General features: G+C 46.3%; 1 protein-coding gene across 6 annotated transcripts in view; it reads left to right on the plus strand.

The window, feature by feature from the left end:
• Positions 1–412: 412 nt before the first annotated feature.
• The window catches only part of Fam120b (family with sequence similarity 120B), a 45625-nt gene continuing 34012 nt past the window's right edge, over positions 413–12025 (plus strand). For 4 of the 6 annotated variants that reach the window (XM_042667734.1, XM_042667736.1, XM_042667735.1 and 1 more), the window contains exons 1-2: positions 415–587; positions 7964–9281. In XM_042667734.1, the coding sequence (XP_042523668.1) occupies positions 7977–9281 (1305 nt within the window). In that variant the 5' untranslated portion in view covers positions 415–587; positions 7964–7976. Of the gene's footprint in view, positions 588–7963; positions 9282–12025 lie in introns of all 6 variants that reach the window. The other 2 variants (XM_042667738.1, XM_042667737.1) reach the window with 2 other exon arrangements.

The raw sequence follows: 12025 nt of genomic DNA on the forward strand, positions 1-12025 counted from the left end.
AGGCCCCGCCCACCGCGCCCACCGGAGCCGTCCCGTGGCCCGGAGGCACCGAGGAGGTCTGTCCGTCCGTCCAGTCCTCCCGGCTTGTCGCCCGCGCCGCCGAGGCCCAGGCTCGGGCCGGAGTAGCGCGTGCCAATGCGGGCGCCGGAGCTCCACCGGACCGGAGGAACCGCGTCTGTGGGACACGGGGCGGCGAGCGGACCTCGGGCCGGCGTCCACAGCCGCCGCGCGGTTGCTGTGGCAACGGGCCGTGAGCCTGCGCAGTGCACACCTCGCCGTCTGCTCGGGCGTCTCCGCGCCGGCGCCTGCGCACAGCGCTTCTCGCCGCCGGCGGCTCGCGCCGGTCCCGGCCCGGCTTCGCAGGCCCCGCCCCGCGGGCCCGCCAGCGGAAGCGTCTCCAGTGGGGCGGAAGTGAATGCGTGGGTCGAGGCTGAGGGCGGGGTGAGCCCGGTCCTCTGCGGCCGGAGGGACCCTGGGCCCGCAGTCGGTCGGGGACCCGGCCTGGGCCCGCGCGGCCTCCCGCTTCCACGTCCGCCGCGCTCCGCGGAGACCCGGCCCGGCCCGGCCCTTCCCGGCGCTCCCCTGAGGTGAGCCGGCTGGGCGCTCCCTCCCCCCTGCCCCCTGCCCGACCCCCTGCCCCCTGCCCCCTCCCCGACCCCCTCCCCCCTCCCCCTGTCCCCTGCCCGCCTCCCTGCCCCCCTCCCCCCTCCCCCTTTGCCTCCCTGCCCCCCTCCCCCCTGCCCCCCTCCCCCCTGCCCGCCTCCCCTGCCCCCCTCCCCCCTGCCCCCCTCCCCCCTGCCCGCCTCCCCTGCCCCCCTCCCCCCTGCCCGCCTCCCCTGCCCCCCTCCCCCCTCGCTCTTTGCCCCCCTGCCCGCCTCCCCTCCCTCCCTCCCCCTTTGCCCCCATCCCACCTGCCCCCCTCCCCCCCTCCCCCCTGCCCCCCCTCCCCTGCCTCCCCTCCCGCCCCCCCTCCCCGCCTCCCCTCCCCCTCCTCTCCCCTTCCCCTCTCCTCTCCCCCTTCCCCCCTCCTCTCCCCCTTCCCCCCTCCTCTCCCCCTTCCTCCTTCCTCTCCCCCTCCTCTCTCCCCTTCTCTCCCCCATCCTCCTCCCTCCCTCTTCTCCCTCCCTTTCCTCCTTCTTCTTCCTCCTCTCTCTCCCCTCCTTCCTCCTCCTTTCCTTCCTCCTTTCCTGCCCGCTTTCCGTCTTCCTCTGTCTCTTCCTGTCACTCACCACCAGGTTCTTCCAGGCTCACCAAGTGTTCAGCCTTTGCGGGGGCCTCTGCCCTCCTGGCGGGGTCAGGGCCGCCCCCCACGCAGTGCCCCTGAGGTTCCTCCGCCCTCCTGGCGGGGTCTGGGGGTGGCCCTGCGGTCCCCCCTCCGATGCAGTGCCCCCGAGGTTCCTCCGCCCTCCTGGCGGGGTCTGGGGGTGGCCCTGCGGTCCCCCTTCCGATGCAGTGCCCCCGAGGTTCCTCCGCCCTCCTGGCGGGGTCTGGGGGTGGCCCTGCGGTCCCCCTTCCGATGCAGTGCCCCTGAGGTTCCTCCGCCCTCCTGGCGGGGTCCCCCCCTCCGCGTGCCCCGGAGCGCTCTGGGCGCTGTGGGGCTGTGACGCCCTGTTTGGCCCCTGGACTGGAATCTGGCACTCCCTGTGCGGTGTTTTTCTGCACTCAGGTCCATCACTGGCTTGGGCTCCTCCCCAGGCACCTGGTACTCGATGATCTCTTCCTTTTTAAAAAGAAAGATCCCCAGTGAGTGAAGATGTTCCCTCCTAACCTTCTCCTCCCCACTTCCTACTCCTACTGAATTGTATTTTACAATTTTTTTGGGAGGGGGGTCGGTTATGGGGCTTGAACTCTGGGCCTGGGCACTGTCCCCGAGATCTTCAGCTCTACTTGGAGATAAAAGTCTCATGGATTTTGCTGCCCCGGCTGGGGGGCCACGATCCTCAGATCTCAGCCTTCTGAGCAGTTAGGATTGCAGGCGTGAGCCACCGGTGCCTGGCATAAAGCACTTTCTTAGTAGCAGTTTGAAGTCCACCCAGTTTGAAAGATAAGTTATTTTTACAAATACATCTGTGATGTCCAGATATTAAATGAACTATCTTCACATAGTAAATCAGTGCTCCAAAGACCAATACCAGAGCATCATATTCCTTATGAACAAATACAACTCATTGAGAAGAATCGTTTTCTTTTTTGGATGTGGTGTTGGAGAGTGAACCTGGGACTTCTAGCACTTGAGTATGCCCCCAACCCTCTGTTTTTTGCTTTTGTTTTTGCTTTTGAAACAGACTTGCTCCTACTTTTGCCTGAGCTGGCCTCTACTTCCTGAGTAGCTGTGATCATAGATATGTGCCTGGCTAAGTCAGCTCTATTATTACTATATTTCAACATAAAATGAACAAAAATTATACCTTTATTTGCACATATTCATTGTATGCTAAGTTCTAGAAAAGTGGGCAGTATTAATGTTGTGTTAGAATATTAGCTAAAAAAATCCAGTATAGATTCATGTAAATTATTAGTCATTTATAAGACCATGAACCAACTAGGACAAGAGGTAAGCATCTTTCTGACTAGTTTTTGAGATTTGCTTTTTTCCCATTAGCATTAAGATACTCTGCTTATGGTTAGATATTTTCTAAATATATTACTTCTTTGTGTTCTTAAGTTGAATGTACTGAATGTCATATAAACATTCCTCCATAATCCCCCGTGGACATTTCAAACCTAGTTATGTTGAGATATGAACAGTAATGTTCTTATTGATGTGTGTGTAGCTGGTTCCCCTATTATTCCTTTGGACTCTAAGGTCTTTCTGATTTTACTGTAGCCTTTTGTTTCTCTGTGCCAACTGTCATACCTGCTTGAAGTTGCCTTTCCATATACTCTTCTCTGCTCTAGACTCAGGAACTAATTCGATAGGACTTTGTTAAAAAAAAAAATAGTCCATAGATAGTTTTAAGACTTGAAGGAGTTTCTTGTGAATTGGTGGCTTTAATTTGTGGACCTTTTGATTTATACTCTGAATTTCAGATAAGTGAGGCATTATAAGTACACACATCTTTCTCTTTTGTGTGTTCAATGACTTCTCCACACCGAAGTCTCTAGGAGACATTGTAGTTCACAGTGAGGCTGGGAGCGGCCAAAAGCAGAGTTCTAGGTTACAGGTCTCTTCAAGTTCTGATCATCTAGCTAGGCTCCCTGTGAGTAGAAATAACCTGTAGGGAGGAAGAGTAGCACCACTAGTTAGCACCCTGAAGTACTGCAAGATCAAGTGAATGGTAAGGCCTACTGAAAGAAAGCTGTACTTCTGATACTTTAGAGGGTGACACTACCTTGCATACCTGTTGGTTGTTTCCAGAACATGTTTGCCTGCCTTCTTTGCTGTGAAGTGCTTTTGACAGAAGAGACTGAATACCACTGACAGTATTTCTAATTTGGGCCAGTAGTATGAGAGGGAATATCTACCATGGGTCTTATTTTTAGTAAATTACATATAAAGTATCTGGCTGGTTATGTTTTGATATGCATATATATGTATGTGTGTGTATACATATATGTGTGTATATATATATATATATGTATATATTCATTTCTCCAGGCTTTCTTCTTCCTTAAAGGATGTTGAGGCCTTGACATCTTTCAGGATTCATCATCTAGTCAGGGATCTCATCTTGTTTGTTGTTGTATCTGTGGTCCTAACAGGGAGCTTGAACATGGGAAATTCTCTGTGACCCTGTGAGCATTTACCAAGTGAATGTTAGGAATTTGGTTGGGCTTGTGGGGTGCTGCTGTCCTAATTCAGAAGCCATGCTTATGTTGTCCTAGTTCATCATCTCTGGGTCCAGAGCAAGCTTTGACACTAGTTGGTATCAATAATAGGATTTGAAGTGTGCCGCTCTGCTAGTTTCTACCAGTGTATGTCAGTTGAAAGGTGAAATGAGCTGCTGGATTTCTCTGTTTCCCATGCCTCCATTCTCGGGTAACCCTGTAATTGGGACTGGTCTGTCAGGAGAGTGGAACCACACCCAAGACAGTAGATTCTTCTGTGCCACCTGAGTGCCTTCTGTTCCCTGCAGTTCCTTCTGAAGGGTTCTGCATTGGTGTGTGTTTCCTAAGGCCTGCGGTAAGATGCTGGAGTGATTCTATTTTTTACTGTCTTTAGCCACAGATGGATTCTTTAAACTGCAGATCCCTGTTTTTTTTCAATGTATACCTTTCATTGGGTTCATTCTTTTTTTTGGGGGGGGGGTTCAGTCGTGGGGCCTGAACTCTGGGCCTGGGCGCTGTCCCTCAGCTCTTCAGCTCAAGGCTAGCACTCTACCACTTGAGCCACAGCGCCACTTCCGGCTTTTTTTCCTTTTTGCTAATGTGGTGCTGAGGAATCGAACGCAGGGCCTCATGCATGCAAGGCAAGCGCTCTACCACTGAGCCACCTTCCCAGCCCCTTATTAATTCTTTCAAATACCCTTTGGGCCCCTCATGTGCAAGATACTGTCTAGAGGCCCACTTTACTGATAGTGATTCCCAGAGCACCTCAGGTTCTATTTTAGCTATATGACTTCTGCCTATTAAGCATAACTTCTGTATTCTTTCTAAATAAGTTATCTAGATATTGTTATATACATTTTTTTTGTATGTGGGCTAGTTCTGGGTCTTGAACTTGGTCTAATCAATGTCCTTAAGCTATTATGCTCAAGGTTAGTACTCTACCACTTCAGACACAGCTCCACTTCTGGCTTTTTTTTTTTTAAGTAGTTGATCAGAGATAAAGAGTCCCATAGACGGGCTGGGAAGGTGGCTCAGTGGTAGAGCGCTTGCCTTGCATGCCTGAGGCCCTGAGTTCGATTCCTCAGCACCACATAAGCAAAAAGAAAAAGAAAAAAGCCGGAAGTGGCAGTGTGGCTCAAGTGGTAGAGCGCTAGCCTTGAGCTGAAGAGCTGAGGGACAGCACCCAGGCCCAGAGTTCAGGCCCCACGACCAGACCCAAAAAAAAAAAAATAATAATAATTGCAATTTTGGGGGGGGAGGGGGGAGGCTGGGAAGGGAGGTGAAGGGTAAACAAAGGAGGAGGCTGCAATGCTTGGTAAGAAATGTATGCATTATCCTGCCCATGTAATTGTAACCCCTCTGTACAGTATGTTCTCAAATAAAATTAAATTAAATTAAAAAAAAAAAAAAGAGTCCCACAGACTTTCTTGCCTGGGCTAGCTTCAAACTGTGATCCTCAGATCTCAGCCTCCTGAGTATCTTGGATTATAGGTGTAAGCCACCAGTGCCTGGCTGTTTTCTAGCCGTCATATAATAACTACCTTTAGAGAGTGAAAAGCCTCTATACATGCTATACATCTAATGTTCACAGCTTTCTGTCTTTTTGGCATTTTTCCTATACTGACTTTCAGGCACTGAGTAGATATTGTAAACATTCAACATCTGAATACCCTAAGCACTAGAACTTACCCTCCAGTGTTACAGTTTCCCAAGTCCTTTCCTACCCAAGTTCTTATAAATGCCAGAGAAAAGTACATTGTCAGACCTTGCTTGTTTAGTTCGAAATGTGTGTTATTGACAGTGCTGAAGACTGCAAAAAGCTTGTGCTTACTCTATTAAAATAGTAGGATTTTCAGGGTAGGGTGAGAAGCAGAAACATAGGAATAAAATCAGAGCAGAGATCTGAGACTGACCTCCTGCAAAGTACAGAGACTATCTTGAGGAATTCATTGTTATTTTCAGTTTTTGTAGAAAATGATTTGAACCAAAACACATTGGCAGGGAAGACAGCCACCTCAAAAACAGCAGGAGCTGTTTGGAAGGTGGGGGCCTATCAGTCTGGAAGGGAAATTCTCTTCCTCTCCCAGCTCTGTCTCCCTGTGTGCTGGTTTCTGTGTCTTGAGCAGCTCAGCATGAGCCCAAGCATATGGAGGAAGGAGTTACGAGTTACATCTCATTAAGTAAGGACTCAGCTGGCCGCCAGTACCCAGCATACAGCTGGAGAGAAGTAGGATTTTCACACAACACAGAAATTGAATCAGACTCCAGATTCTCTTTGGCCTGCACATCCTGAACAAACCATGCAAAGCCTTCTAAATCCAGAGCTAGTCATAGACAAATAAAGACAATTGTCTAGTATTTGTAAAATCTGAGTATTGTTTTCAGTCCATTCTGACCAGTTTGTGTGTGTGTGTGTGTGTGTGTGTGTGTGTGTGTGTGTGTGTGTGTGTATGTGTGTTGATTGTGGGGCTTGTTGTTGGGGTTACATTTTCATAATAAAGTCCTGTATCAATAATAGTACAGTCATGATTTGGGGCATTTGTATTCATTATATTCAATAATGTAATGAACAAGAGTTCTCTAGATATCAACATAAAATATATGATAGTTATGTCTACTTAACTTTTGTATGTCTTCATTATTTATGGCTGTTAAACAGATAATTTCAAATTCTACCATTATGTGTAGTGTCCACTGGCAATAAGTAAATTCTTAGAAGATAATCCTTTCTCAACCTAGAATTCATGTATAGTTTCTTTATTTGTGGAGTGGAACCTCAGGCTCTTGCCAGAGTGTGGTAAGAGTTGTTATGCATGTGAGGGTCTGACTGCCTGGAAGCTGGAGCGCAGTGTAGAGTGAGGATGCTGGCTGATGTGGTCTCAGCATCCCTGGGGCTCAGAGGGTCATTTGTTCTGTGGTTGCTATTTATATATTAAGGATTTCTCTTTAGTATTGTATTCTGCTTGCATTTTTCGCAGATTTGGAGTTCTAACAACTATTTAATATTTCTTCGAATTTCAGAATGAGCATCATTCCATTCACTCAGTCTCTGTCTCAAAGGTTCCGTGTAGCACAATGAGTTTTAATGTAGTTCTTTTCGCACCTTTCTTTTTTTCATTGTGTGGATACTCTTGCTTGGCTTTTTCACTCAAAGCTTACACTTGAGCCATGTCTTCAGTTCCAGATTTTTGCTTGTTAATTGGACATAAGAGTCTCTTGAATTTGTCTTCCCCAAGCTGGCTTCAAACGACAGTCCTCAGATCTTAAGACTCCTAAGTAGTTAAATCAATGCCCAGCACAACGTCTGTTATGAGATATACCTGATAAATATTTACAGTGCACAGTTGGATAAATTTAACATAAACATTATATACTTATGACCTATCAACACTACCCATAGTAGTACACATATCTATCGTCCCCAAAGTGTCCCTTTGGGAATCTCTACTTCCCATGGCCTCCATAGCTGATACTGCTAGTTTGCTTTATGTCACTACAGGCTAGCCTAGCTTTCAATGAAGTAAAATTTTGTTTATCAAGTCATACAGTGAAAGTATGTTGAGAATTATCCATGTTTCAATTTACATTTTATATTTAAAATGTAACTCCATTTAAGTTTCTAGGTAGGAGATAGTTGTTTAAAACTTAACTTTTTTGAATTTGGTTGAGAAATTTCTTTCTTTTTTTTTTGTCGGTTGTGGGGCTTGAACTCTGGGCCTGGGCGCTGTCCCTGTGCTCTTCAGCTGAAGGTGAGCACTCTACCACTTGAGCCACAGTGCCACTCCGGTTTTCTAGTGGTTTATTGGCGATAAGAGTCTCACAGAGTTTCCTGCCCGGGCTAGCTTTGAACTGCGAGCCTCAGATCTCAGCCTCCTAAGTAGCTAGGATTACAGGTGTGAGCCACCAGTGCCTGGCTGAGAAATTTTTTAAATACTAGTTTTACTGAAAAGAAATTACAAGATTTCTATGCTATATATTGTCCTGGTGAAAAGTCAGCTCCAGTATCTGAATTGTACTCAGGTAAAGTACCTCAATTGAAAACCTTAGGCTTCTAGCCAGATGTCACATTAGTTCAGTGCTATAAGGCTTTTTTGGGTTTTTTTAAAAATATTAAGTATTATATTTACTTTGAGAAGTGCCATATGTCTAGTGATATTGCCATAGTTGCTAATTACAGATTTATTTTAATTTGCAGGTTCCTTCCAGTTATGGGTGTGAGAGGCTTGCAGGGATTTGTAGGAAGTTCCTGCCCTCATGTATGTACAGTGGTGAATTTCAGAGAGCTGTCAGAACACCACCGAAGCACGTACCCAGGATGTACTCCTACCATCGTGGTGGATGCCATGTGCTGTCTCCGATATTGGTATACTCCAGAATCTTGGATCTGTGGTGGCCAGTGGAGAGAATACTTTTCTGCTTTGCGTGATTTTGTTCAAACCTTTACAGATGTTGGTATCAAGTTGGTATTCTTCTTTGATGGCATGGTAGAGAAGGGTAAGAGAGATGAGTGGGTGAAGCGGAGACTTAAGAACAACAGAGAAATATCCAGAATTTTCCAGCATATCAAGTCACACAGGGAGCAGCCAGGCAGAAACATGTTCTTTATTCCTTCTGGGCTTGCTATATTTACACGATTTGCTCTGAAGACCCTGGGTCAGGAAACTTTGTGTTCTTTACAGGAAGCAGATTATGAGGTGGCTTCCTATGGTCGCCAGCACAACTGTCTTGGAATTCTTGGGGAAGACACTGATTACTTGATTTATGACACTTGTCCCTACTTTTCAATTAGTGAACTCTGTTTAGAGAGTCTTAGCACTGTCATGCTCTGTCGAGAGAAGCTCTGTGAAAGTTTGGGCCTCCAGGTGTCAGACCTTCCTCTGTTGGCATGCTTACTTGGCAATGATGTTGTTCCAGAGGGCATGTTTGAAAGCTTTCGGTACAAGTGCTTGTCTTTCTACACTTCTGTGAAAGGAAACTTTGACAAAAAAGGTAGTGTTATCTTAGCTGTGTCAGACCACATATCTAAAGTTCTTCACTTGTATCAAGGTGAGAAAAAATTAGAAGAAATGTTACCTTTGGGACCAAACAAAGCTCTCTTTTACAAAGGAGTAGCATCCTATCTTTTGCCAGGACAGAAATCTCCATGGCTTTTCCAAAAACCCAAAGGTGTAATAATGGAAAAGCAAACAATAGCCATAAATTCAGAGGTTTCCCTATATACAGATTCTGATTCCAAGCCAGAAGCTCCCATGTGTACAGATTCTGATTCCAAGCAAGAAGGCCACATGCATACAGATCCTGATTCCAAGCAAGAAGTTCTCATGCGTACAGATCCTGATTCCAAGCAAGAAGTTCCCTTGTATACACACTCTGAAATCAAGCACAAATTATCTGTGGGAGCAGATCCTGAATTGAATCCAGAAGCACCTGAAAATAAAGAAGAAGATCTTATGAATGCAGAGGCTGAAATAAAGCAAGAGCTAACCATGGTTTCAAACCCTGAAATCTTAAAGGTAGGTGAATGCCTTCCCCCAGTTTTAAGGTAATCATGATGAAAGTGTACCCATTGATGAATTTGTTAAGGATACACATAATAGGAATCTCTGAGTCTCAAAATGATGATACTATGCATATTGTAACCTACATCCAATGTCCATGAATATAATGGGAAAATGACTGTTGGAATTGTAAGCTGAATTGTGTGTTGTAAGGTACAAGAAGAAAGCCCGAAAGAGGTAGAACCAGAAAGAGACATTTGGGGGGCCAACATTTGCTTTGAATAAACAAACATGAGGATGTACGAGCTCTCCAGAATACATTTGGACCTTTGTCACTGAGCACAAGAATTTCATCCAGGCTGAAGCCTAGGGTTTGGGGAAGGGGGAGAGAATTGAAAAGGTAATGTAGTTACAGTTGTATTGGTTAAGTTATTAAATGCCACAGTCAGAACTTTGAGCTAATTCTCAATGTACTATGGAACATTTGAAGATTTGCGGGGAGAACCACTGTTAACCTGAGTATATGAGTTCTGTGCTAGGCATAATGCTTATCTGTTTCCATTTGACCTGCTCAGCTCTCTGAAAAAGACATTATCCTGGGGTTTGTTTTTCTCCTCGTGTTGGGGATCAGAACCCCAGGCTTCAAACATACCAAGCACATGCCCTACCCTAGAGCTGTATCTGCAAGCCCATTATCATGGCTTAGCCATGTAAGTCTACGTGAATGTCACGAACCTTTGTGCACAACTTGGTCTCACTCTCTTTCATCTAGTCACAGAATTCCTAGCTGATCAGACCCAGGAATTTGCTCCTACTTTTCATAACCAATCTTACTGTATCTTGTGCTTTTACCTGTTAAATGAGTTGTGGATTTGTATGGTATCCATTTCAAACCCACTCTAATTCCAGCTGTGTTTTGCTTGGCTTCCTGTCTTAATCTCCAAGATCTCTTCCTAAGCAGACTTCCCCATCGAGTCTCTGTCATGCTTCATGTAGAAATAAAACCCTTTATGGGGCTGGGGGTTTAGCCCAGCAGAAGGGCGCCCGCCCGGCACACACAAGGCCCTGGGGTTCAGTCCTCAGCCCTGGAAAAAAAAAAAAAAAAAAAAGAAAACCCTTTATTTCCATTTTGTAACTCTTGGGCAAGAAAATAATACTGTGGGTCCTGGGACATGGGTGCCTGATCCCTACCTGTTTCTTGTCTCACTGGCACTCTGTGGGCTCTCTAGCCATCACAGCCTCCCGAGTACTCTTTTCCCTCCTGGAAAGCCCTCCTACCTCTCCTGCTAGTTAATGCTTACAAGTCTTTTCTGCTAAAACTGTGCATTGGGGCACAGTGGTTCCATGTTGATGTGATATATCTTTTTCTGAGATAAGGTCTCGCTGTATATATTTATCCCAAGATGGCTTTGAATGCTTTTTGCAACCTAGCTAGTCTCAAACTTCTGATCCTCCTGCCTCAGTCCCCCAGAGTGCTGGAATCACAGGTGTGGCCCACCAGGCCCAGCACCCATGTTTAAGTGATGACTAACGTCTTTCCTCCTAGTCTGGCAGTGCCGAGGGAAAGCCCTTATGATTTCTCAATGCTGTAGTCCTCATGCTTAGCATACAGTCTCATCATAACTGTTATTTAAATGTACTTTTTTGTACTGTCTTTAGCTTTACTCCTTAGTGGCTTCTTCCCTTCCTGCTGTACAGGTATATCAATCTCTCTTCTCTTTAAAAAAAAGTCATTAATCTCTTGGGCTGGGAAGGTGGCTCAGTGGTAGAGTGCTTGCCTTGCATGCATGAGGCCCTAGGTTTGATTCCTCAGCACCAGAAAAAGTTGGAAGTGGCGCTATGGCTTAAGTGGTAGAATGCCCTTGAGCTGAAGAGCTGAGGGACAGTGCCCAGGCTAAGAGTTCAGGCCCCACAACTGACAAAAAAAAAAAAGTCATTAATCTCTTTTCTGTTGTATTCATTAGTTAGCAAATAACCTATAAGTTTCAGTAAAGACAAGAGTTAATAGATGATCCTGAACCTTAACCCATAGTGATTCTATTTAAATAAGTAAATAAATAAAATAGCTGGATGCAACACAGCTTCTAACCTCCATCAGCTCAGAGTTTGTTAGGAGAGGTGAGCCCTGTGAGTGAAGGACGGTTAGCTCCTCTTGGGGACGGAGGGGTGGATTTGTGGAGAAGGAGACACTAGAAGTCAACCCAAGAGGACTGAAGTGGGACGTTGGGGAGCAGTGGCAGAAAAGATGTTCCAGATAGGATTTTTGACTTGGAGCATAAGGGAAAGTGATAGAGGACTGTTCTTGGGAAACGAAGATGTTTCGTGGCAGTTTCTATAAGAGCAAAGTGGTATGCCAGCAGATAGGATATTGAGGCCTTATGGTAGGGGCAGAAATATCATGGTGAACTTTCAAATATCCTGCAGAGGGAAATAAAGAAGAGTCTTTTTTCAAGAAGACAACACGGTGGTGATGTGAAAGATGGGTTAGAAGGGAGTGTCAGTTAAGAATCTTATAGTGACCCTGGAAAAAAGTGAGCACAGAGTTACGGGGAGGTCTCATGTAGGCAAAATAATGAAGTACTGCAGAGGTAAATATGGTGACTGGTAGATGATTGCAGGGAGAGGGAAGAACATAAAAATATTTTGAACCTAGTAGCCCAAAGTGCTACTTGATAAGAGTTTAAGTAGCAGGTACTCCTTTCTGAGTACCTTAGCAAAGCTGCCCTGTTGTGGGCTCTGTTGACTGTTTGTAGTGGAAG

Source organism: Dipodomys spectabilis, unplaced genomic scaffold (assembly GCF_019054845.1).
Source record: "Dipodomys spectabilis isolate Male_0828 unplaced genomic scaffold, ASM1905484v1 ptg000419l, whole genome shotgun sequence".
NCBI lineage: Eukaryota > Metazoa > Chordata > Mammalia > Rodentia > Heteromyidae > Dipodomys > Dipodomys spectabilis.